Below are 24,196 nucleotides of genomic sequence, written 5' to 3' on the forward strand. Positions count from 1 at the left end.
CTCCCACCTCCAAAGCCCTCCTGCCCCCAGAAATCCTTCCCCCTCATCCCTGTTTCCCCCAGGCAAGACACACAGCTGAGACACAGAAACAAGAAAAAGGAAGATGACGGACAGTCCGCTGTGCAAAAAACAAACCGAGAATGAGGACACTCTGGGAAGGATGGGGGAGATGCCTTTGGTCCCTCTCTGGCACACAGGTAGGCACACACCCACACTCATGCACTCATGCTCACGTCCTCTCGCACACGGAGGATGCACCACATGCTTCAGAGACAGGCCCATGGTAGAGTCAAGGGTAGCAGGGGGGGGTTGTCGTATCCAGAGACACCAGGTGACAGCGGGGGGGATGTCATTCACAGGTTACTTTCGTGGTTTTCCTCTGTCTCGACAGTCATGGGGGGCAGCCCTCCGTTGTCATTCAGCCGCTTGGCCCTGTAGGTCTCATAGTGGATGTTGTGGGTCACTTCTTTTAGGTCCTGAAGGTGGGTCCTGCAGGGGCGCAAAGTGAAGATGGAGTCGGAAAGAGGATATGATAACCAATATCAGTGCAGTCAGTATTAATCTTCTGATGATCATTTTATTCCCCGAGATAAATGGAAGATTTCTTCAGTCAGTCTGGCTAAAGAGCGTACCCCTCTTTCTGCATGGATAGCATGGGTGCCATCATACACAACTGAGAATGCTGGAGCATCAGCATTCAAGAGCACATACGCAGGATGCAGGATATGGGCTGAAATCCCTGGCTGTGCTTGCCGGTGACCTGCCTCTCTCACACCTGTGCCAGCCACTGGCCGTCCTGGTGTGTCAGAGCAGACATGGGCTTATCTCATCTGAGGCGGTGGTGAGACAAGGAAGCACCAGGACGGTGTATCAGGTCCACTGCAGACCATAACCTGCAGGACACTGCTGTGAGCATTGTCCCTAACCTCCATAGAAAGCCTGTGGGCTTGGATTGCTATATGCTTTGTGATGATCACTTGGTTAAGATGTTTTTACTGGAAGACTTAGGGAAAGCACGTCTGCTGCAGAACGTATTGCAGAACAAAAAGAGGGCAGTAGGGTGATGTCAAAGCATTGTACCTGGCCAAGTGTCTCAATACTACCATACCCACAGGTGGAATGAGCCACAGGGCTCTGGCTTTGAAGTGTTTTTCCCTTATTTTCTTTTTTTTGGTGTTGTTTTAAACCTTATGTATTTATAGGGAACAGAGATGACCGTGGATCTGCAGCTCTTCTACAGAATTTGGGGCAGATATCACTTGTGCTGAGACAACTTCATGCAACAAAGTAGAAATAAGACAGGACAACGAAAGCTGAATGAAATATGGAGCTTTTCACTTCCAGATCATATGTTCCAGCACATCCCTCAGCCTGATAGGACACATGGTCTAGGATGTGGTAGTGGCCTCTTTCTCACTGACTCCAGCCCAGACCTGTTGTCAGCAACAAATAGAAGTTGTTGCAACCTAATATCCTTAATGGGATATAAGGGGGGTGGTAGTACCCTGCTTTTCTCCAGGCGTCCAGCCCATACATGAAAACTAGCACCTACTTGACATAGTGGTCATGTCACTAAGAAAGGCACTAGCATATCTACCCCTTAACTCAATCCAGCCGTACCCCACATAAGCTTTCACTGCCTGAAATGTACTTTATTTTCCTTTCCATAGAGGCTATTTCACTCTATGAGGGTCTCAGGAAGACTCCCTGCTCATCAAGAGCAAACTGGTGCATGACCATGGCCTTACCTGATAACAAAATCTCGAAGTAGGGCAAATTCACAGTGAGTGAGGTTTTCCACTGAAAAGAAAGCAAGCAACTGTTACATTTGATTTTTTTAACAACCTCTTTGTGCTTACAGAGCATGGGAAGGTCATTGCCATGGGGCAGGTTCCAGGTGGGCAGAGCCTGCCTACTTCAGAAAGGACAGACAGTTGTCTGAACGCCACACTGTCAGGCATTGAGGAGACAGGCTAAGAGGTGCTGAGCAGTCACATGAGAATTTTCATTTGAAAACCAAGGCAACCTCAGGAACTCAGCTTCATACACTGTGGCATTGAGTGGCTCCAGCTTCTGCCAGTTGGCGGTAGTGGTACTGCGTTGACCGTGGCAGTTCCCTCCCAGCAGAGCTATTTGAGAATTCTCCTCTTGATTGGTTTCAAAAAGTTTGTCGCAAAAGGGATAGGAAGGTAGCCATGGGATATGTGATCTGGACCCTTGTCTGTTACTGGGGCCTACAGAGATACTTTCAGCTCCCAGAAGCAAGGGGTTTTTTACCTTCAATGATTCCCCAGGGTGTTTTCCTGCCCAGGACTCTTTTGCCATTCACTTGGTACTCCTTGTCGCTGCCCACTACTGCGAAGGGCATGCTTTCCTGCTGGGGAGAGACATGTGGAGAGACCTATTGAACCCATTCCAGAGAGCAGCACCATCACTGTTCCCCATCCACCTTTCCTCCTCAAACACAAAACACCACTCACAGCTCACCAAACACAAGGCCTTCTCCAAGGGAAGAGGTTCTCCAGAGCAACACTTCACTGGCTGTCCTCTTCACCTGTCAGTGCTATCCCTAGCATTTTGGGCCCTTGCTTTATAGGTGTCCTTGCATCCCCTGAGCTTAGTGGGTAGCCTGCAGCAGTGCCAAGGGCTCTGGAGTAGGGGGCAGAGCTTTTCTGCCCCCTTTTCCAGCATTTCCGAAGAGGGGGATGACCAGAGAAGTACCTTGGTGTAACCAGGAGAGGGTCTGTCAGCCCAGGGCTGCTCATACGGATAGTTTGCGGTGAGTATTTCTGACCAAGTTTGTAGTTCTTCACCAGAAGAAGGAGAGGAATCAAAATAATCCTCCCCAACAAGACACATGAACATTCAACAAGTTTAATGGCTGAAGTGGTTGTACTGAGGAAGGCCAGAAATGGGGTAGGGGTGCAGCTTTCCTGGGAAGTGGGACAGTAGGTGACTCTGTTGGGGACCCAGATATCTCTAAGCACGGGGACAAACCATCCAGAGCACAGGGTGCAGGAGACCCTGCTGTCCATAAGGTTGTGCAGATGTCCATAGATTTACTCTGCTTTATAGATGTCCCTGGGCCTGGGAAGGGACTGCGATTACCACAGGGATGGAGATTAAAATGCAGTTTATTTCTTATGTGTGAGACTATCCAAACCTAGGGCAATGATGCTGAAGTGCAGAACAAAATGCAGTGCCCTCCTCAAAACCAGTAAAAATTTGGAGAAGAAGCAAAACCCATCTAGTCTTCTCCAGAATGTGTGATGTATTGCCAAAGGGGAAATGATTAATTAAGATGGGGAAGGTGGGAATTTCTGTTGGGGCTGTGACAGCTGGGGGAATTGAAAGGGCAAGTGTCAGGCTGCAATGCAAGACTCCTGGAGTTTCTTGAGGACTGCCACGGAGGCCAATCTATTTTCATTAATGGCCTAGCCACAAAGATGATGAGTGGGATAATTAAATGCACTAGCATCACAAGGCCAAGAGGTGTTGTCAGTACAAAGGCAGACTGGGTTATTATCCGGGAAGATGTAAGTTTGAAGCGCGAAGAGCAGCATTTAGGGAATAACATCAAGAATTTCTGCTGTGACTTCGGAGCTCATGAACAAGCAGCGACTGAAGGAGTGGAAGGACCCCACATGCTAGTCAGTTGCAAGATGACCATGAGCCTCCAGTGTGATGCAGTTGTTTAAAAAGCACATGTGGTCCATGGGCTTAGCAGTTCAGCTCTCAGAAGAGATGGGGGACCATGAGGTACCAGCACCAGTGCTAGAAAATCAAATCAAACTGGAGCAGGCATGGAAAAAAGTGACTAGGAGCATGGACTACTGAGGAATGTGAAGCTCTTCCAAAGGAGCTTGTCTCCTTTAGCTGACCAGAAGGTCAGCAAAGGATAATATTGTTCTTTATAAATGTCTTGAGTGGTGGAGGGGACCACTAGGTAGAAGAACTGCTTGAGTCAGTGTTGGCACAAGAACACAGATATAATCCTGGGTACAATCTGGCCATGAACAAACACAGGCTGGAAATTAGGAGACAGTTTCTAACGCTCTGAGGAGGGAAGGATGGGACAAGCCTTCTCACAGGGGCTGTGGGAGCAAAGAACTGAACTGCTTTTCAGGTCAAGTTTGGTCAACAGACGAGAGGGCTCGTGGGGCAGTTGTTTGGGACAGAGGCTGGACATCAGCCACACACCAGGCCTCTTTGGTCCTTAACAGTGGCCAAACAGAGCATTCAGAAGAGGAGGTGAAACATAGTCCTTCCTCACTCAGCCCTTGTAGCAGCCTGTAGTAGCGACAGGGGCAAATAAAGCTGGGAAGGAGGAATGACCATCCCTTACATCCATTGCATCTTTCATTCAGGGACCATGAAGCACTTAAAACCTTCTAGTGACATGTCTGTTTTACACTCATTCAATATGACCAGCCCTCATCCCCCCTTCCCCTCCCACAATAAAATGTTTCCTACCCTGATTTTGTCATTCTCCGTTTTATCCTCCAAGTCCTCATCAAATTCTTTCTGGGGGTAAAACTCGATCCCATTTACTTCTAGCTCTTTGCGCACCTGGGCAGAGAGACATTTTGGAGCACAGAGCAACACAAACCTGAAGGGAGGGCAGGTGGGACGGCTGGGTAAAGACATCTGGGACATCCTTCCAGTGGGCAGGGGCTGGAGGGATTGTCCCCAGGGAAGCGTGAAGCGTGCAGCAAAGTGAGGACACACGGCAGCAATGATGAGTCTTTCTTCCCCAACCCCAGTTACTTTTCTGCCTCTGTAGTTCCCGTGACAGAGCATATCACAAGATGTCACAGGATTACACACGTTTCTTCCCCCTTTAACAGATGCCCTCAGAGCCATGAACAGCTGCATCTTCAGGACTTACCCACCAACCCAGCATTGGACTCTGTGCATGCCCTGGGGACTGTGCTGGCCCTTACATCACCAGGAAAAAGGATACTGCTCATTTCTCCCACCTCCAAGCTGGGGCAGGGAAGGATCCCATGCAGGAGAGGAGATACTCACTCTTTGTTTGAATTCGGTCTTCTCCTCCAAGGTCATGGTGTCAGCCTTGGCAATAACCGGGATGATGTTCACTACCTTGCTGAGATGTTTCATGAACTCCAGGTCCAAAGGCCGCAGGCTGCAGCCCAAGAGGGAACAACATGGAAGGTGTCACTTTACCCTCCTTGCCTTTCATCCTAGTGACTCTCCCAGCATCAGGGCATCAATGAAACCTGCCTTGTACATACCCTGCTTGCTGCCACCATGCTCTCTTCTCCTTCTTCCCATCCATCCTGCCCTCTCCCAAAAAACACAGTGGCGTTTCTCCTGCCCTTCTTATCCTAAACCTTTTCAAGCCCCGCAGCACTCGAAGTTAAGCTAAACAGTGGCCAGCCCCGTAGGCAGGACCCCTGGGTCCGTGGCTGAGACGGAGCAGTGCAGGGTAAATATCTGGCACGGAGGCACCAAGGGCTTGAGGAAGGACAAGGGACTGTGTACGTACGAGTGGCCCGTGGGTGAGATGAAGTAGAGGCAGCAGTGCACTCGTGTGTCTGGAATTCGTTTCTTCCTTGCAATATTCACCTCCTCTTTCAAAAATTTTTCATATTGCTCGTTGATGTATTTCTCAATAGGCTCCCAGCTGTTAAGGTGGGAGAGAGAGATGAATAGACAGGTACAAATCTCCTCATGTTCCTGCCTACAGTGTTCCCGGCTCTGACAGCAGCAAAGCAGGCTCAGGCATAAAAAATATCCACCACAAGCATCTCGCCATCAGCAGAGATGTTTAAGAGTTTCTGTAACTAAGCACAGAAATAGGCACTTGCTATGTAATGTGTGCCTACCCCCGAGCATGCACACAGACCCATGGCGTTCGCAATTCCACATCCCCATTACCAGCCCCCTGAGTGCAATAGGACACCAGACACTTTCCAGGACAAGTAGATGAGAGTCACTCCATATACCATCTTAACTCCATCCCTTTCTGGGACACAAGGCCTTGACCATGTAAAACTCACCAGTTCTCGTTGTTGATCTGGTCCCCAAATCCTGGGGTATCGATCACTGTCAGCTTCATTTTGACACCACCTTCTTCAATGACTGGGGAAGAAATTGCAAACAGTCATACGCCTCCCTGCAGACCTGCTCCATCATGAAACACATCTCTCTGCCCTACAAGGGAACAAGAGCACTCTGCCCTCATCCCTGCCCAGCAAGCATGACCAGACCAGGCTGGGTCATGCCTCAACAGTTGTGACCCCCACTTGCATTTCTGACCCCAAATTTTGGTATCCTCTGCACCAAAGCCACCTTCTACCACTCTGCCACAGGAAAATGGATTTGTGCTCAGTCTGTGACCCAGAGGTAGTACCTACCTTACACAACTTGTTGTCCCCTCCAACGCATCATCCTGAATCTGAGATGATGCTCATTACTCTGCACTGCTGTAGAAGCTGTGCTGATGCTTTGCCATGAGGAGATGTGCTCTACCAGGCTTGGGATGGGACCCACCAATGCAATTTGTATAGATCATTAAGCGTCTGCAGGTGGCAATGACTTACAGCAAGGTTTAATCCACACATGCACACTAATGTCTTGGCAGAAAAAATATCTGTAACTCTTTTTCTACCCCTCACTTTTGGCTGTGAGATCAGTGGCATTGCTGTTTAAGAAACACCTTGGCTGGGTCTGAGGCCATCTAAAACTGGCACTTGTCCTTTAGCTTCCCATGGAGAAAGGGCTGCCTAACAGCAAAGAACTATTTGCATAGACTACTGGGATCTTCTGCAAGACTGTGCTGAAGCATCAGTACTGCCTCCGCCCCAGCAGCCTGGCTCTTACCGTGCCCGATGGCTTTGATCTCCACTGTCTTGGGGATCTTCTCCTCCCGGTTCCAGCCCGAAGATTTGCGGCTCACCTGGGATTTGAAGAGGGTGTTCACCAACGTCGACTTCCCCAGTCCACTTTGACCTGAGGATTGCAAAGAGGAAGCTCGTGACATCTGCCACAGCCTGGCGATGACAGCAGGCCCAGGGGACAGAGCCAGGATGGCAGGGGAAGGGGCAGTAGGTGTCTCCTTGCCTTGTGCAGGCTCTCCTTTCCCCCAGAGCAAGCACTGTCTGCTCCCTCCTGCCCTCCCTGCAGGGCTTGCTGGGCTCATAGGACAGTCCCTGGCCATGGTTCCCAGTACCTCAGCTGGTCCCTGCCTACCTACAACCATGATGTTGAAGTCGAAACCTGTCTTCATGGTTTTCTTGCGCATCTGCTCAATGATGGTGTCAATACCGATGTAGCCCAGCAAGTTGGCATTAATGCCCATGGGTTTCATCGGTACGACTGGCTTTTGTCGCGGCTCAGGGACCAGCTCAGACATGGCTGCTTCGTTTTTGCTCTCCACTGGCCCTGCATGGGGAGAAAGATTGAAAAATCATCATTGAGGTGTAATGAGGACCTCCCTGCTGACCTGTCACAGGGGCTGAGGGCAACTTTGAGCATCCATTCCAAGGGCTACTGAGGATGACTGAACGGCAAGATTTTAGCAGTATGGCTCTTCGTGGAGGAACATCTACTTGAGTTTCCAGCACACTCGTCTATGTATCATTCCAGATGAAGAGGTGGAGAAGTGGGGTTCATTGAGCATGCAACGTATTGATGGCTACCTCCAAGCAGCAGGAGCAGACCCAATGAAGCTGGCTGGGCTCCTAATCGGGTGCCCAAAGCTCTGTGTGTCTCCTCATTTTTCTCTCCCAGTTCTCACCAGGATCACCAGTGTTTTGCCCCTCCAACTTTAGCATGAAATTTGTGATGGAACAGACTTTCAAAAATTATCATGTGTCAAGTCCCGGCATTGAAACAGAGTTTGGGATTTACCATGAGGACTTGCAAGCTTGCCCCTTGCCAGGGGTGGCTGCATGACTGGCTGTGCTGTGCAGGCTGAGCTCCTCAGAGGAAGGCAGTGGTGGAAGTGCAAAGCGTGGCCACAGCCTCTGCTCTTGCCTCCTGCCCATAGATCGATGGTTTTTGTCACGCTCAAGAACCTAATCATCGTCATCAATAAACAAATCAGCTGCACCTTTCCCCCTCGCCTCCCCCTCCTCGCTTCTTCCACAGGCAAAAAGAAAAGCCCTGCAGGCTTTCTGGCCTCCCCAACTCTTTTTCGGGTGATGGCACACACTGCTTGGGGCGGGCCTCGTCCATCTATCTCCGTCTCTTGTCTCATTAGTGAGCAGCTCCCACCCGCTGGGAGGAAGATGGAGGCTGGGAGAGGAGAGGGCACGGAAGAAAAGCTGTAATTGGTGGGGAAGGGAGGCGTGAGGGATGAATCTAGAAAGGAAGATGAAGGGGATGGGAATTAAATACTTTTCATATACAAACCAGCTGCAAACTAGAGCCTCTCCCACTCTAATTACTTGACTCCCCCATGCTTTGTCTCATTAGATGGTTATTTTTCCAGGACAGGGGCAGCATGTGTTTTTGCTTGGTAAGCACTCTGCTTGTTTTGGATGCCACTTCAGTTCAAGTATCTCACTCTAAATTATCCCTTTCCATCATTTTGGCAGAGTTTTTTGCTCCTCTCAGCAGAACCCACTGGCTGCAGAGGAGCACATGAGCGGCAGGGCAGGCAACTTCCATTTGGTGGGTGACACATGCCTCTTGGAGAGGAAGACGACGCAGAGGTCACGGGGCTGGGGACACTGAGAGCACCAGTCTGGGGTCCCTGTGACAGCTCAGCCAGGCCAGGCAGAGGTAGGGGTTGGGGGGAGGTCAGAAAGATTTTGTTCAAGGAGAAGGTTAGGCTGCAACAGGCTGCATGGCTGGCTGGCGACCCTGCCTAGAGTTCCCACATGAAAGCTCCTGTGCAGACACAAAGCGCTGCTCAACACAGGGAAAAATTTACATTTTATAGATAAGCTTTAATAACCCACTGTGCTGGGTTATAGGGGTAGACCTTGTGGAAGGGCCGCCCTTGGCAAGGCTGGGTGCCTTCACCTAGCTCCTTTTACACCAGTTGGGAAGTCTTTTATGTTAAACTGGGAGAAGGGATCTTCCCTCCGCGTGTGAGGACGGCAGCGCAGCCACTGTGTACAGCACCGTGGGTAATGACCAAAGGGTCTTGTACCACCTCCATTCCACCTTGCCCGCAGGGGAGAGGTCTGCCAGAGGATGCTCCCCCCCCCTCCCCAGTTCTTCCCCATGGAGCAGGGGCACTCTGAGCTATCATCAACCTCTCCTGAAGCAGTGAGCAACACCCTGGGGGGACCAGAGCCCAAGACGGACCATTGGCTTGAGCCAGGCTGGCAATTCGGAGCACCTCATGCTGCCGGGCAGCTGCCGGAGGAGGCAGCCTGCCGAGCCGAGCGCTCCTCAGCTGCAATCCACTCTTACACCCGTCACAGCTAGTCTGTGCCTTTCCTGCTGACAAAGCATCCCCTGAGGCTCCTGTTGTCTTTTTCCAGCTTTCTCAAAGCTGCTGCCAGCCAGGAAAGCCCATCTCTCTGGCACAGCATGGAGTGCCAAGCCAGGTGGCTCTCCTGCGCCCTATCCTTCGGTCGTCCTCTCCCGGTCTGGCCCACGCCACCTGTACCGTAGTCGCGTGGCTGTGCCGTGCCCCTCGTCCCGCTGCGGCATCCTCCAGTGCGCACCCCACACAGCCCTGCTGGGGTCCCACCTACCACAGAGAGAGGGAGAAGAGAGAGGGAGACAGGGAATGATGAGGGGACATGGGGCAGGGGGCTGTGGCCCCAGTGAGGCACTTGGCTACTGCAGTAATTGGGGCAAATAAAACCCAGAGGTGGACAGGGAACAGGCTGAGGTAGGAAGAAAGCCCAGCTGAGCCGCTGCAGGGGATGGGCGCAGGACCTGGGCCATGCGGGCTGCGATCCCTTTGCTGCCCGGGCAGTAGCTACCAGTAGTCCTCAGGTAGTCTGTTGCCCTCTCCTTTATTCCTTCAACTCCTTGTTCTTACACAGGGAGGAGGAAGGAGAGAAGTTGCTGGCAGCCAACCTCAGGGCTCACAAAGATGTTTGTAACTCATCCCCCAGTCTCAGGGAGGGATGCTTTGCCCAGAGCCAGCAAATGTTGCTAACTCTGCTGTGGACATCGCAATACGTGGCCATCCCTTTGCAGGCTTCGCTGCTGGAGCCAGGAGCTTGCAGTGGCTGGAGCAGGTATTTCAGAGTCATGTTCCTGAGCACCTATAAAAAGCCCTGAGACCAGGAGAAAAGATCTCCAGAAGTCTCCTTAAATATTTCCTGGATGTTATATCAGTGATACCACCCTGGGCATTTTGGTTTTGGACATTCAAGGTCTCGGGAGAAAAACTCCCTTTTTCCTCTCGGTCACTTGCCTTCCTCTCTGTGTGGGGTGCCTTCCCATACAGCCTCAGGAAGGGAAGCCCCCATTTTGCAAAGAGGTCCCCAAGGGCTCAGCTTTCTGCACACGATCTTCCACCTCTTGACTCCCACAGAGGAATCCAAGGAGCCAACTGAGGAACAGCCTGCCGGGGAGGTCAGGGTGTGCCAAACCAGGGCCAGAGCTATGAGATGCACCTTGAGACGTGAAACGTGCCTCCCTGGTCTCCTGGGAATGGCTCTGTTTTACGTGCAGTAACGCTAATGCTGCTATGAAGCCCCATTAGCGCTCTGACTGACGGGTCAAGGGGGAGCATTATGCATCCTAGGCACATCCCGTAGCCCCTCCAGCTGTCCCCTGTAATGAATACATGATAGGGCACTATGGCCAGTACAGCTGATAATGAACAGAGGGTTAGCCAAGGTTAAACACTTACATCCGCCGTTTGCATTGCCACCCTTTTCCCTGCTGCTTTGTTCTGTGTGCTAAGCAAAGCTCATTTAAGAGGGCAGTTGCTGGTGATAACTCTGCTGCCCGGTTCCCGGTGGGAGGTGGCCTGGGCTGGGCTGCCGGCGGATAATCTCTGGCTCACACGAGATGCTCCGCTCAGCTCCGGAGCAGGGAGAGGTGCAGCACCTGGGGCTGGGGCAGGCAGGGCCAGAAGGGCAACGGGTGCCTGGAGAGGTCCCAGCAGTCCCAGCTAGCTCCTGCTTCTGACACGCACTGATCTCCCCCAAATCCGCTCCCTGGAAGGCCGGCGTACGTGGCCAGCAGCACACACCACTACCGCAGCTCGCCCTTCATGTCCGCCTGCCTCTGACGTTCGCAGCAGCTAGCTGGGTGGCCCTGCAGGTCCCTTAGGGGCTCAGGTAGTGGGGAGTAACATCTACTCTGTCCCGATAACCCAGATACAGTCGCATCCCCTCCCCCTGCCTTCCCGTCCTTTGTCTGAGTGGCAAGAGGGAGGGAGGGCTGCCAACAGTCGCTCACCACAACCCAGCTTCCAGCAAGGAAAGGCTATTTAACCCCCACGTAACACATGGACGGCCTCGCCGTGGCTCTCCTCCCATGCGGCACGAGGCCGTCCCGCTCTGGCTGGAGGCAGCGATCCACACACACCTCTCGTCCCAGCCCCCTCCACCCGCGTGGCCCCGGACCCACGGTCCCACTCCCTGCAGACGTGGAACAGGGAGGAGGGGTGGGTTCAGAGCCTGAAGGCAGCTGGCAGGAGCAGGCCCTCAGGCAGGAGCAGGCCCTCGGCGGGCGATGCCAGGTCCCTAGGAAGGAAAGCAAGCAGCTGCTTCAGTAGCACAGCCTCCCTGGGGCTTGCAGGCGTTAGGATCTGCTCCTTGCTTCAGATCTGCAGAGGTGCTGGGCTGAGCATCTCTCCACTGGAGAAAATCCCTTTCCCCCTCAGCTTCCGTGGTGACCCCGGGGCATTTCTCCCAGCCGTGCAGGACAAAGGCCGAGCCCTGCCGGATGCACCGCCTGACCTCAGGGTGCAGAACAGAGCCATCCTTCTTACCAGATCTTTTTGCCTGGTCTGAAGATCACCGGGCATTTCGAGTGAGGCAGGGAAACTCATCCCTTTGGGCTGCTGCAGCCTTCCCGGCAGCAACCTTCCTTCCCCTCAGCGCTCCGCAGAGGGCTTGGGCAGGAGCCCGGCTCTGCCAGGGCCACAGTGAAATCTAGGGCAGTGTGTGCCGAAGCCTCTCTGGAGATGCAGGAGCTGGAGGTGAAGGGGCTGGGCACGTCCCCAGCCCGGCCGCTGCAGGGTTAGATGCTCACCTCAGCCCTGGCCGAACCCTCTGTGCCGCTCCCCAGCTGTGCAATCCTTACCCCGTACCCTGGCTTGCTGCCTGGGCGGCACGGCTGTATCACAAGGCGAGAGGATGCTGAGCACCCCTGGACCAGGGTACTCATGCCACCGCAGCTGTCTGTCCCCCTAACCGCCCGCCGGTGCCGGGGCTCCCTGCCCGCCCGCTGGCTCCTGCGCAGATGCCCAGGGAGCAGCACAGGACGTCCCCGCTGCCCCCACAGCGACTGCCTGTCACTGGCAAGGGACAAGCCAGTCGCCAAGCAGCTTGTGAGCTTTTCCCAGCCCTGGACCAGCTGGGATTATCTCTTTCTTTCAGAGCAGCCCCTGGCGCCAGCTACTCCCCATCAGCACCACAACCAGCCCCGCTTCATGCCAGGAAAAAAGGAAAAAAAAGAGAAAAGACAAAGCCAGGACCGATTTCCCCCGCTGCCCTTCGGGGTTATTCCTCCCCCATGGCCAGAGCTGGGCAGCGTGGGAGTACAGCGGAGGGTGCCTGCACAAAAAGCCCCAGCGGCGTCCCTCCGGCATCGCCCAGCCCTGCCAAGCCCAGAGCATCCTACCTTTGAACATGAAGCTTCCTTTGTCTCCGAATCCTCTCCCAAGGGGGTGGGTCTCCCCCCACTTTTCTAGCCTGACACTGACGCGGTGTGGTGGGCTACGAGGCTCTCCGCTTTTACCTCTCTCTTTCTTCCCTGTGTCCTCTTCTCCCCCCCTCTCCTTCCCCTCCTTCTCCAGTGGCTATTTCAGCGGAGCGGGGATGCTGGTGCTGCTCCTGCTGCCATCGTCATGTGACCTGAATATTAAACATCGCCGCAAAATCTCCCCCCGCACACCCTCCCCCGGCTCCATCCCAGGCCCCCGGCTCTATCCCAGGCCCCCGCCAGCCTCACCGCCTGGGTGGGCACGGACATGGGGGCGGAGGGGCTGCGGCCGATGGGCCCCCCGTGTCCCCCCTCATACACCCGCACCCCTCCTCCCGCCACACACCGTGCAGACCTTTTCTTGCCCCTTTCCCTCCCAATTCCCCAGCGGTTCAGCATCTCTGCTTGTTTAGGGAGGGGGATATTTAACCCGTTGTGGCTTCGCTCCGGCAGGGCTGAGAAAGGGCGCTCTCTCTCCCCCTAGGTATTTGTTTGGTTCAGGGGATTGCCAGGCCTCCTTCTGCTTTCCCAGAAGGAGGAAACTGGGAACATTTTGGCTCATCAAAAGCGATTTGCCCTTCAGCTCCGCTTGCGGAGGTGTGAGAAACCTTTTCTCCTCCGGCACCGCGATTCCTGGCTGTCAGCCCACGGTGCAGAGGCAGAGCGAGCGCCGTCCCCTCTGCGCGTGTGTGTGTACACACATGTGTGCATGCGTGTGCACGTGCATGTGCGTGCGTGCATGTGGGGAGCGGGGAGAGGTGCCGGCTGTGGGCCATCTTGGGGCACGCAGCTCACATCCCTGCCTGCCCCGGCAGGCGTCCGTGCCTGGCAGTGCCCACCTGCATGTGTCTGGTGGATGTGCCCACACCTGGAGAGCCGTGCGGATGCCGCTGGCTGCCGGTGCCTTTGGAGGGGGATGCCCCTTCCTCCCTCTGCTTTTCCTTCTCCTACAGTTGTGAGCCCCAGCCCCACCACACACCACGGCCCCGCCACGCCATGCTGGGGGATGAACATCTGGGACTGCTCTGATGTTCTGACGTCCTTTCAGGGCTGTCCCCATGTGTCCCCCCACCGCGCAGCAGCCCCCTGGGTGGGGGCCAGGCTGCGGGTGCCTGGCAGACTCGGGAAGGGTTTTGGGTGCCTCTTTTTGCAGTGCCCCGGGGCAAAAAGGAAACTGCACCCGCTGTGGGTTACAACCACCATGGGCGCTGAGAAGTTACCCAGGCTAGGCTGAGTGGTCGGACAAACCAGCTGTGTCGCGACAGACAGACAGACGGGCATCCCAGCACCCGCAACAGTTCCTGACATGGCACCGCAGCCGCCCATTTCCCCGCCGGGTGCTGGACTCCCAGCCACATGGGCTCACCTCCCACCCACCTTTGCCCACCAACTCCCAGTCCTCCCCCACATCCCCCCTGCCACTTCCGAAGGGCCCTGCCCCACGCCGAGCCCCATGGCACCGTCGGGGGACACCTTGGTGCCTCCCTCCTCCTGCCCAGCCCAGCCCATCCCGGCAGCGGAGACCCACCGGAGCGTGGCGGGGAGCAGGGCACCCCCATCTTCGCCGCCGGGGCGGCCTCGGCCCCGCCAGGGCTGCCATGTCGCTGGGGCCCCTCGGCCACCGTGGGACGGGGGCGAGGGGGGACAGGGGTGACCGGGGCCGGGCCCCGCAGCCGCTCCCAGGGGGGCCCCCCACCGCCCCCGCCGACCCGGCGCAGGGTGACCGAGAGGCAGCTCCGCTTCGTGGGGGCGGCGGGGGCGCTGAGGGGGCTGTCCCGCCGCGGCGGGGGGCCTGGGATGCGGCTGGGGCCGGTGGGGCCGCCCGGGGCGGGCAGGCGGCTGCGGCGAGGGGCGACGTCCTCCTCCATGGCGGGCGGCAGCGGGTTGGAAGGAGAGGTGCGAGGGCGGGGGGCAGGCCGGGCCGGGCCGGGCCGGGGGGGGCACAGGCCTTCCCCGCTGCCCGGGCCGCAGCGTCCTGGGCCGCAGCGCTCCCCGGAGCCGCCGTCATCCGTGGGCCCGAGCCCCCGCCGGCGGCCCTGCCAGGCCAACCAGCCCGCCTCCGGCCGGGACAATGGGGCGCTTGTGGCCTGCCCGGCAGGCTCCCACGCCTGGCGCCGCGGCCACTCCTGCCCCCTGCCCCAGCGCCTGCCTGGCCCCGCCACCGGCAGCCCCACAAGCACGGGCAGCCCCACAACCATGGGCAGCCCCATGCCACGGGCAGCCCCACGGCACGGCCCCCGGCCCCGCTCCCACGGTGGGAGGTGGAGGAGCGGTGCAGACCCGCCAGGTCAGGCCTGTGCCGCCTGCTCCTGAGGACAACGGGTGCAATTAAAAAAAAAACCAAACATTTAAAATCTCTGAATTTTCGAAATGTTTTCCCTTCCTCTCTTCTTTTTTTCCCTCAAATGGCAGATTCCAGTTCAACGATTTATGCCCCATTGAGGAAGTTCAGTGTTCGCTTGTCGGGTGTTCGTCCAGGTCGATGCTTCTTTCCCTTATTCTGATTTTCTTTTGCTTCTTCATTATTCTGGTGGTTTCTTAATTTTGCCAGCTTTGGGGCATTTTCAGGGTCAAGAGGGCATCCATTACAGAGAGCCAGCTTGCCGCTCTACGCCATCCTCACTATAACAGAGACTTTGAAGGGCAACGCCATAACTGAAGAGGAAAGGAAGAAAGTGTTTTGGTGGGGAGGGACAAGGATACGTGTGGTTTGGTGGGCAAACAGGAGCAAAGAGAAGGAGAGCCGGGCACCCATAGCACCCGCAGTGTGGCAGGGGCGATGCTCGCCTGCCTTCGGGTGGCCAGGGCTGAGGGGGAACCACTGTCCCGTGGCCTGCAGCAAGCCATGGGGAGTGCTGGGGGAAGGCAGGGCTCAGGGTGGTGTAACTTCTCTGCTTCTTTAAAGGCAAAGGGACAGAGAAGGTGGAAAAGACCAACCTGATGCTGTGCAGTATTTCTAGCACTAAGTATCTTCTCTGATGCAGTTTAATTCAGTATCTGTGACTATTTCCCTCTCCCCTGAGGTCTCTCTAGCTGCATAGGTCCCACAGGGGAGAAACAGTCTCAGTTTTCAGGCAGCGTTTGCCTTTGGCTTAATTATTCCCAGATAGCCCCGCAGCGTAGCCGGCACAGAAACCAGGCGGATGAAGACCTACGCTGCCGTAAAGGAAACCCCGCCGCAGACTGGTCCTTGCTGCCTGCCCCGAGCTGGAGGGAGGCAGCTCCCAAGGGGAACAGCAGGAAAATAAAGCATCAGCCACGTGGTTTGTCACACGCTTTTATTCCACTGGGGAGGGCTTTGACACCGTTGGCAATAAAGTCCTTCGTACCCATGGAAAATACCTGGCTTAATACTGATTGTGTCAGGACTAAACAGCGCAAAACATAAGCCAGAGGAGATGAATAACTAGTTTCTCTCTAGTCCAGCCCTGACCTGTTTGTCGTCTTATTTTTGCTCGGTTTCTGTGGCGAGTCGTGGGCAGAGCGGAGGTGAAAACAGGCAGGACGACACACAGAGAAGGACACAGAGGAGGGGAGAGGGGACCTCCGCGGGGAGCCCCATCACACCACAGATGCCAGCTGGCCGAGAGCAGCGGCGGCAGACCCAGCCTTTCGTTTTTAGCAGGCTGGTGGTTTTCTCTCTTCTCTTTTGACTCAGCAGGCGAAAATGGGTTTGGAGGAGATGTGATGGCAGAACAGCCTGCGCTGGTGCAGGCCGCGGGGACCAGGCTCCCCTTCCCACAGGAACGGTTTAACCTGTCCCTGACTGCTCCAAGCCCCTCAGCTCCTGTAAGAGGTTTTTATTGCTACCCCATGGCTCATCTGGGGTCTGTTCGCAGGGCAGTCCCAGCTACGAGGGAGTCAAGGCAAGGAAGCATGTTTCCAAGCTAGTGCTTGGAGATACGGCTGTGTTGTGCCGGAGGGCAGGGGATGTGAGCCATGCAGCCGAGGGCGGCACGTCAGACCATGCAGCCTAGCCCTGTGGCATTTCCCTTTTGCAGCCCCAAATCACCAAGGCACAAAAATACGTGGGATTTACCTGTTTCAGGTTGTGCTTTGAGCCTTTGCTTGCCAGAGCGAGCGTAATTTTGGGCGCAGGAGTAATCCTGCTCACTGCATTTCCCTGCCGAGCAAGACTCCCCAGTAGGGTACTCCCATCACGATCTCTTGTTTTGGGCTGACTGGAAGGACTCTTGACTTGTCCTCTGGCTGAAACTGAGCCAGAAAGCTCCTGCCTGTATGCCTGGTTTTGGTGTGGAAGATAATGGTGATTGGGAGAGGCTTATGTGATAAGTCTGGCAGCACCCCTTCATGGAGAGCTGCAGAATATTCTCAGCTTGACACAGGACTTGGACAAACCTCTTTACTAAAGATCTTTAATTTGAATGTAGTGCATCTGGAATGGATGGATGGGTGGACGGATGTTCTCCAGCTCCCAAACAGACACAGAGAAGCGGTGCACCTTTAGCAGGGATAAAGGCATTCAGTCTCTGGGGCTCGCTGATCCCTTGGCCCCTCTGCACAGAGCTTCAGCAAGCTTACCATCCCAGCACCAAGGGTGGGTGCTGTGAAGAGCTCAGCTGAAGCAACGATCTGGGTCAAAATCCCATTTATTTCCCCCAAAATACCCCCTGGACTTAAGCAGACTGGGTTAGATTTAACCCAGTTACTAGGAGTAAAAGGCTCTCTATCCCTTTGCAAGCCTGATACCCTTGCAGAGACCTTTCTTACTGAGGGTCCTGTCAAGATGCCAGGCAGCTCAAACTCAAGTGATTAACAAGGGACCTTTCACTTGAGTGATTCATCACACTCAGCCATGGGGAGGAGCAGAAGTCCTTGGCTGGTGAAGGGCTGTGAGCGCGTGGGAAGCCCTGAGTCTACAGTGCCACACAAACTTTTTACCTAAGAAGCAAAGGGGCAGAAAGGTGAGTGGTGAGGACGAGACTCAGATCAGCAAAGAGCGAAGCGACGATCAGCCCCACTTGTGCAGGGCAGGAGTGCCATCCCTACCGAGGCTTGTGGCCTGCTGCCCGCCCAGGAGAGGCTCTTCTGGACTCGATGGGCAGCATGTCAGACCTCGGGCACCCCGAAGGCCAGGTTGTCCCGAATCATCAGTGTCTTCCGAAGGTCCCGTTCCATGATCGGCCTCTGCGTTCGCCACTTATGGGCTTCCTGGAGTCCTGGCTCAAAGTAGTAAATGCAAGCTCCAAAGCCCACCAGGATGAGAATGGAGATCATCAGATACACCGGCACAAACCAATCCAAGAAGTGAGGCATGGCTGCCAGAGAAAAAGGGAGAAAGCTTGTGCAGTGGGAGCACCCAAAAAACACCTCCACTGGGCTTCATCACGAGACATCGGTCTCATCAGCAGTGCCCAGCCTCCCTGCACCCCTCCTCACAGCCCCACTGCACCCTGTTTTGTGCTTGGTTGCACCCCAAGGCACCTCAGCCTTCGGGAGCGGGCAATCCCCCTGGCTCGTCTCTGGGACCCCCTCACTGAGCAGCAGTCCTGCTCCCTCCCCACAGAGCTGGGTGAGCCCGCATGCCCCCAGCCCTGCTGGAGCGATTAAAGGTAGGCAGTGGGTGCCTGGCTAAGCCAAGCTCCTGCAGCGGGTAAATACAGCTGCTTCTCATCTCCCGCCTGGGGGAAAATCTGCTGCCCCTTCCCCTGACACTCCACGACCCCTTTGAATTCCCAGTCTGAGTTGGTCTAGCTTGGGGCTGAGCCCTCCCTTGCTGCACCCCTATTGAGCGTCCTGCTTTGCCGGGGCTTGGGGACCTTGCGGCTTTTGGCCTCTGCCTTGCCTGGCCTGGGCTTGCACCAGTTTCCCACATGCTCCTGAGCCTCCTAGGCTTTTCCCCAGCAATATTCAGGAGGCACTGGTTGGGTTTATCAGCCCTCCCCAGTAGGTATCGCTGCCTATGACATTTATTAGTTCTGCTGTGGGATCCTTTTGAGCAGGGTCTCCAGTTTGCCGGCTGCCGTGCACCAGAGCGGAGCCCAGATCCCCACCGCATCAGCCGCTGGGCAGCGGGAGCCACTTACCGGGAGCGGCCGATCTGCCTTGCCGGGAGCCCTTCGCCACCCAGGCGCAAGGTGCCGAGTCCGGAGCAGCACCGCCCTGGGGAACACAAAACAACGCGCCGCACGATCGCTGTCGACCCGGGGCTAAAAATGAGCAAGCAGGAAGGAGTAAATATGTCCCTGCCCAGCCGTCAGGGCTGAAGCTTTCTGGAGGGGCGGACAGACGGGGTCCCTGCTGGTGCCCTGGCCCACTCCCTCCCCACCGTTATGGCCCATCTGATGCCGTGCTCAGGGCATACGCCCTGACTCAGGGCCATTTAAAAGCTGTAATGGCACCACGTTTGTGCCCATCCCTTACCCCGTCCTTTGGGAGGGAGGGAGGAACACACATTGCAACCCACAGCAGTGCCCAACTTGTCTGACTCCCAGCTGCATGCTCTTACCGAAACACCTCACCCTGGGTCATGCAGGGGCAGAAAAGGGGATCGAGAAGCATCCCCCCCTAAAAAGCACAGCTACAGCCTCCCCTGGGCGCCAGGGCTGCTGGGTTTTGCACGGTGAGCATGCCACTTGTCACAGGCTTCAGTGGATTAAACCGGGGACCCTCAGGCTTGGGAAAGCACAATAGTGCTGGGCTCAGGCACAAAAAGCAGTCCTGAACAGAGGCTTTCCAAAACCCTCACCCCTTGGTGGGGGTGATGAAATGCCCCTTGACTTCAGCGGGGACGGAGTTAGGGTAGAGCTGCGCCTGCGTTGAGCTCCTGCTTTTCCAGACACCTGAAAGCTGCCACCTGCAACAGTCACCCCTCTGCTAATAACCACGTGTCCCCGGCCTCCCTTGTGTGGGGCAGTTAAGGGGAGGCTGGGGAGAGCTCTGAGCATCTCCATCCTCTTCCCCGCCCCTGGCCGGTAAGGCTGCTACCCTTTCCCACACCAGAGGCTGGACTATGTTGAGTTTGGGGTTTTTTTTAATACCACAGCCATCAGTTGATTCCAATGTGCCCAGCAACATTTATCGGCTGGACGCCTCTTGCAGCAGGAGAGCCCGTCCCTGCCTGCTCGCCCTGAGACTAGCAGCAGGAAGCATGAGGTTCATCTCTACCCTCTGAATAACACCTTTTTTGTCACAGGGTTAGATTTGAAATGAGCTGCAATTCTTGTCAACATAAGCAAGAAACTGCCAGCATTGGAGAAAACACCTGATTTCCTCCCACTTATTGGCATGGATGTTGATAATTATCTGTTCTCCTTGCATGTCAGGGGAGACCTCAGTGGATTTTGCCTCCTCCTACCATGCTCTTTGGCTTTCAGCAGTCCTTGGTTTTGCTACCCATGGTGCTGCCCCTACCATTGCCAAGTCCTACAGGACTTTTCCTGTCTCCCTCTCAATGATTCGCACCTCCCTTCTGCCGGGCCCCAGCTCCACCTGATTGAGAGCAATGGGACCGGGTGGCTCAGCATCGGCCACCATTTGGCTGGGAACAAAGGGGCAGTCTGGGCACTGCTCCGGCCTCTTCATGGCTGCTTCTGCCTTCCTCAGGTGAGTAACTTGAGAGGAAACCCACCGCCCCAGCCTGCAATAACATCGCAGACCTGTTGTGGGGAGCAGGGATCCCGCTGTGGGGTTTCCCTCGCTCAGGTCATCCTCAGGGACCGCGGAAGGAATTAGGCAGGAACCCCCCTCCCCGACAGAAGCTGGGTCTGAGGTCTGGGTTTGGCCAGAGGCCCCTCAGCACAGCTTTCCTACGTGCTCTGCAAAAGTAGCTCCTGTGCACCCCCTGCACCCCCCAGCTGCTACTGCAGCCAGGCTGGGGGGCCAAGGCTGCTGCAAACCCCTTCTCCAGAGGTGCCCCAGCAGCTGATACCAGTCCCCAGCTGGCAACAGCAATAGGCAGGGTTAGAGGGCCTGGGAAGGTGACTCCGGGGCGAGGGCGATGGGAGGAAAGCCAGAAACCTCATTTCCTTCCCTGATCATCTGTTTTCCAAACCTGGGAGTGAAGCTGCCATCCAAAAAGCACTGCAATAAAATGCAGCCCTACAGACTTCCCAATTTATCTTTCCTCCATGACTAGCAGAGCCAGCATTTCCCAGCTCCTCACCAGCAATCTATTATTCAGTCTACTTGCTATGCAGCCCTCACCTCGTGTGGCGTCCCCCCCACTTGCCCGTCCCTGCCCCCCCCAACGAAAGGTCCTTGCCATGGCCAAGCTGAGTGCTGGGTGAGGTGTCAGAGCCCCCCCCCAGCCTCTGCAGGGCCAGCCTGGCAAAGCACTTGCTCTCATCAGGTGGGTGAGCAGATTTTGGCTGCAAATGCTGAAAAGAGGGAGTTTTGTTCAAAGATGTCAGCTTTCCAGAGCAGCTCTGCAGATATTAAATGTGCCTTAACCCTTGCTGGACCGGTTGTTCTCAGCACCCCATTTTGCAGTGGGACATCCGTGTCCTCCCAAAGCCACAAAAGAGTCCCCGGTCTTTCAGCTGAGACAGCATCTCATAGAGGTAAGCTGACTGACCCTTTATAAATCCATGCTACACATGTCACTGCAGCTGCTCTCCTTCAATGTCACCCCCAGCTCCCCCGTGCCGCCTCCCGCTGCCCCCCAAGGTGCCGTGGGTACACTTGTGACGGGCATCCTGGGGGGCCCACTGCAAGTGACAGGGCAGAAACTGCTCGGGGGAGGCCAGGAGCAGGGAGAGGGGGTTTGCGGGAGACACGGAGACGCAGCGGTGACCGGGCAGGGCGTGAGTGAGGCAGGAGTGGTGCCCGTGCAGGGTGCCAGGACACGGGTGACTTTGGGCACAAAACCCTCCCGTGTGCATGGTCGGGAGTGCAAACCAGGTTGCAGCGTTACCAGCCACGGGCTCACCCTGACCACAGAAGATCCTCCCAGGACTGGGCACCCCGGGGCGGCTTGCGGCTTGCAGCTTGGGGCAAGGAGCTGCCGATGGCCGGGGACCCGGACATGACCCCGTTCCCACGCACTGCATCCCCGGCACGCACCCGCTACCTGCCCTGCAGCGTGCCACCTACCTCCTTCCACGGGCGCAGGGCGACGGGCTGAGGCTGCTCCCTCCGGCATCTGCCGGGGCCGGGCCGGGATGAATCCGGCTGCTTTCCCAGCCAGGCAGTGCCGGGGAGAAGGGACCCCGCTCCGGGAGAGCAGGGCGACAGCGAGAGGCGACAGGCGCGGGGCGGGCGGGAGGGACGGCGGGAGCAGCCGCGGCTGGCGGCAGCGTGCGGGGACGAGAGGCAGCCAGCGGCGCGGCCTCATTTCCCCCCGCCGGGGCTCCGGGGGGCTTCCCCCATCGCCTCCCCGGCAGAGCAGCCCCCCCCAGCCTCCCCAGGGCACCCCACCGCCGGCCTCCCCCCCGAAGGAGGGACCGTCTGCAACCAATTGCATCCCCGCGCGGGGGGGGGGCATTTTAGCAGCGGTCGTTATGGCAACGGGCCTCCCGAGCCCACCCGCACATGGTACCCGGGCGAGAGCCACGGGAGAGGCGGCCGAGGGATGCTCTCCCTCCTCCCGCATCATCCGCAGCCCGGCTGCAGCGCCGGAGGACCTGCTCTCCGCCGGGCTGATGGGGTTGGGGAGGAGGAGAAATGCTGGGGGAGACGTGTGTGAGCCCGGGCTGATGGAGATTCACGGGATTTTAAGGCTCCACAGATGTACTGGTGTGTCCACCCCAGGCTCTGGGGGCTGGCGGCTTGTCGGCAGCAGGATGGAGGCAGAGAGAGAGGGAGGGTGGAAGGGGGAGGGAGGTTAGTCCTCCCTTTAGGGGTTTTATGCAAAAATAAAATAATCAACACTTTGACCAAAAGTATCTTACAGCAGAAAACAGAAAAACGTTGCTGTCTGAAGTAATATTTTTGCTTTCAGTGAAATACCTTGTTGCCTGAATCCATACCTGGCTCTGTCATTGCTGCTGCTGCTGACGGAAGAGGTTTTGTTAAAACATTTGCAGCTTTTCAACGGCACAGAAACGGGAGCAAATAAACTGCTTTGGTATTTTGGTTGGGTTTTTTTTTTTGTACACAGGGAAATTTTCACCGTGAGCCACAAGTCATTTAATGCAAATATGGTTTAACAAAATCAATCAAACAACTGGCTCCAGCCCCAAGAGCTGCCTGCTCTCCTGCCTGCGCTCTCCAGCCCTGCCCGCTTAGTCTCTGACACCTACAGCCCTGCAGGTGCACCGCAGGGGGGTGGTTGTAAAGGCTTGCAGGGCTAATAATATCCACCAAACTGTCTGAGCCCCGAATTTGTGCCCTCTACACGCCTATGCCGCAGGAGCCACGAGATGTGAGGTTTGGCTTCCCAGTAGATTGTGTTTCAGGCACAAATGGGCTTGTCCCCTCCGCAAGCCAACCTGCGGACAGTGACAGAGTCCACGTGCGCTTGCTGGCTCCAAAGGTAATGCACCCAGGGGTCTGTCGCCTGGTCTGCGCCAGGGTTTCATCCATCAGTGCAGAGACAGGGCTGTGCTGGGAGCTGTGGGAGCTGGCTGGCATGCTCCGTCATTTCCTCCTCATCCTCCTTTTGTCTTCCTGAGCCCCACTTCTGCTTGACGTAACTTTGTCATAGCGCAGAAGCATTGAGTATAGGCTTGCGATCCCCTTGTACCTAGCAGAATATCTGCACGGAGGATCAGATCCATTAGGATCAGACAGGATCTTGGTTTGCTCCAGCAAGGTGGGCACTCCAGATGATTGCCATGTGCCTCCAGAGAGAAGCCTGCAATCGCACCTTAATTTTAACCTCACTGAAGTTCAGCCACGATGATCACCTTGACCATCAGTGCAGTAACTGCTTCACTAATCCCACTGCAGAGGGAGGAAAACACAAGCGTCACGGTTTTGACCATACTGGGAGAGAAACATGTGGCTTGGACAAACCAAAAGCCAAACAGATTTTAAAAAAATAACGTTGAAAGGATATTGTTTATTGTGTTCCCACAGCAAACCCTAAGGGCAGGCAAAGACACAGTACATTTGAGAGGGCAGATGGGAAACCACTTTCCAGGTATGCAAAGAAAATGAGAGGGAGATCAGTGGTGGCTGGCACAAGGCAGGAGACTATTCATTTCTCCAGGAGACTGGTCAGTGCTGGAGCCACAGGCCACCCCGGTAGGGCCTGCCGGGCCAGGCGTCCTCGAGGACATCGTGCTGAAACGTGTAAGATCCCTCCCCAGCCAACTGTCCCAGCTCTCTGTTGTAGGTCACCCCAGGGGGACACCAGAGCCAGTGTATGTCCATTGGGCTGCAACTTCTCCCTGGGTGTAAGCTCAGGTTTAATGCTAGCATGCTGCTCATGCAGCCAAAACCCCAGAACAGCAATAGTTTTGTCTCTATTGGGGTC

The 24,196-nt window shown here is 55.9% G+C and overlaps 2 protein-coding genes across 2 annotated transcripts; both read right to left on the reverse strand.

Annotated features, from left to right (window-relative positions):
- Positions 1 to 267: 267 nt before the first annotated feature.
- SEPTIN3 (septin 3) lies at positions 268 to 12,745 on the reverse strand. Its single transcript, XM_072867911.1, has 10 exons — positions 12,736 to 12,745; positions 7,216 to 7,407; positions 6,847 to 6,975; positions 6,024 to 6,105; positions 5,510 to 5,647; positions 5,029 to 5,146; positions 4,474 to 4,569; positions 2,278 to 2,377; positions 1,749 to 1,800; positions 268 to 489 (listed from the first exon to the last, which is right to left on the reverse strand). Exons 1-10 carry the CDS (start codon positions 12,743 to 12,745, stop codon positions 354 to 356), a joined length of 1,053 nt encoding a protein of 350 aa, XP_072724012.1. The 3' UTR covers positions 268 to 353.
- A 5,141-nt stretch (positions 12,746 to 17,886) lies between these two features.
- SMIM45 (small integral membrane protein 45) lies at positions 17,887 to 21,919 on the reverse strand. The gene is made up of 2 exons (XM_072845288.1): positions 21,871 to 21,919; positions 17,887 to 18,095 (listed from the first exon to the last, which is right to left on the reverse strand). The coding sequence occupies exons 1-2, from the start codon at positions 21,917 to 21,919 to the stop codon at positions 17,887 to 17,889; spliced, it is 258 nt and encodes an 85-aa protein (XP_072701389.1).
- Between the last annotated feature and the right edge of the window lie 2,277 nt (positions 21,920 to 24,196).

The sequence above is a fragment of the Ciconia boyciana genome, chromosome 1 (genome assembly GCF_034638445.1).
Source record: "Ciconia boyciana chromosome 1, ASM3463844v1, whole genome shotgun sequence".
Classification (NCBI taxonomy): Eukaryota; Metazoa; Chordata; class Aves; order Ciconiiformes; family Ciconiidae; genus Ciconia; species Ciconia boyciana.

Excerpts from the sequence above, each read along its gene's own strand:
- SEPTIN3 (XM_072867911.1), bottom strand. Across the intron at positions 6,976-7,215 it reads CTTCAACATCATGGTTGTAG|GTCAAAGTGGACTGGGGAAG; the intron begins GTAGGCAGGGAC and ends TGCAATCCTCAG. Across the intron at positions 6,106-6,846 it reads GATCAAAGCCATCGGGCACG|TCATTGAAGAAGGTGGTGTC; the intron begins GTAAGAGCCAGG and ends TTTCTTCCCCAG.
- SMIM45 (XM_072845288.1), bottom strand. The coding sequence starts at position 21,919 with ATGCCGGAGGGAGCAGCCTCAGCCCGTCGCCCTGCGCCCGTGGAAGGA. Across the intron at positions 18,096-21,870 it reads CCCTGCGCCCGTGGAAGGAG|CCATGCCTCACTTCTTGGAT; the intron begins GTAGGTGGCACG and ends TTTCTCTGGCAG.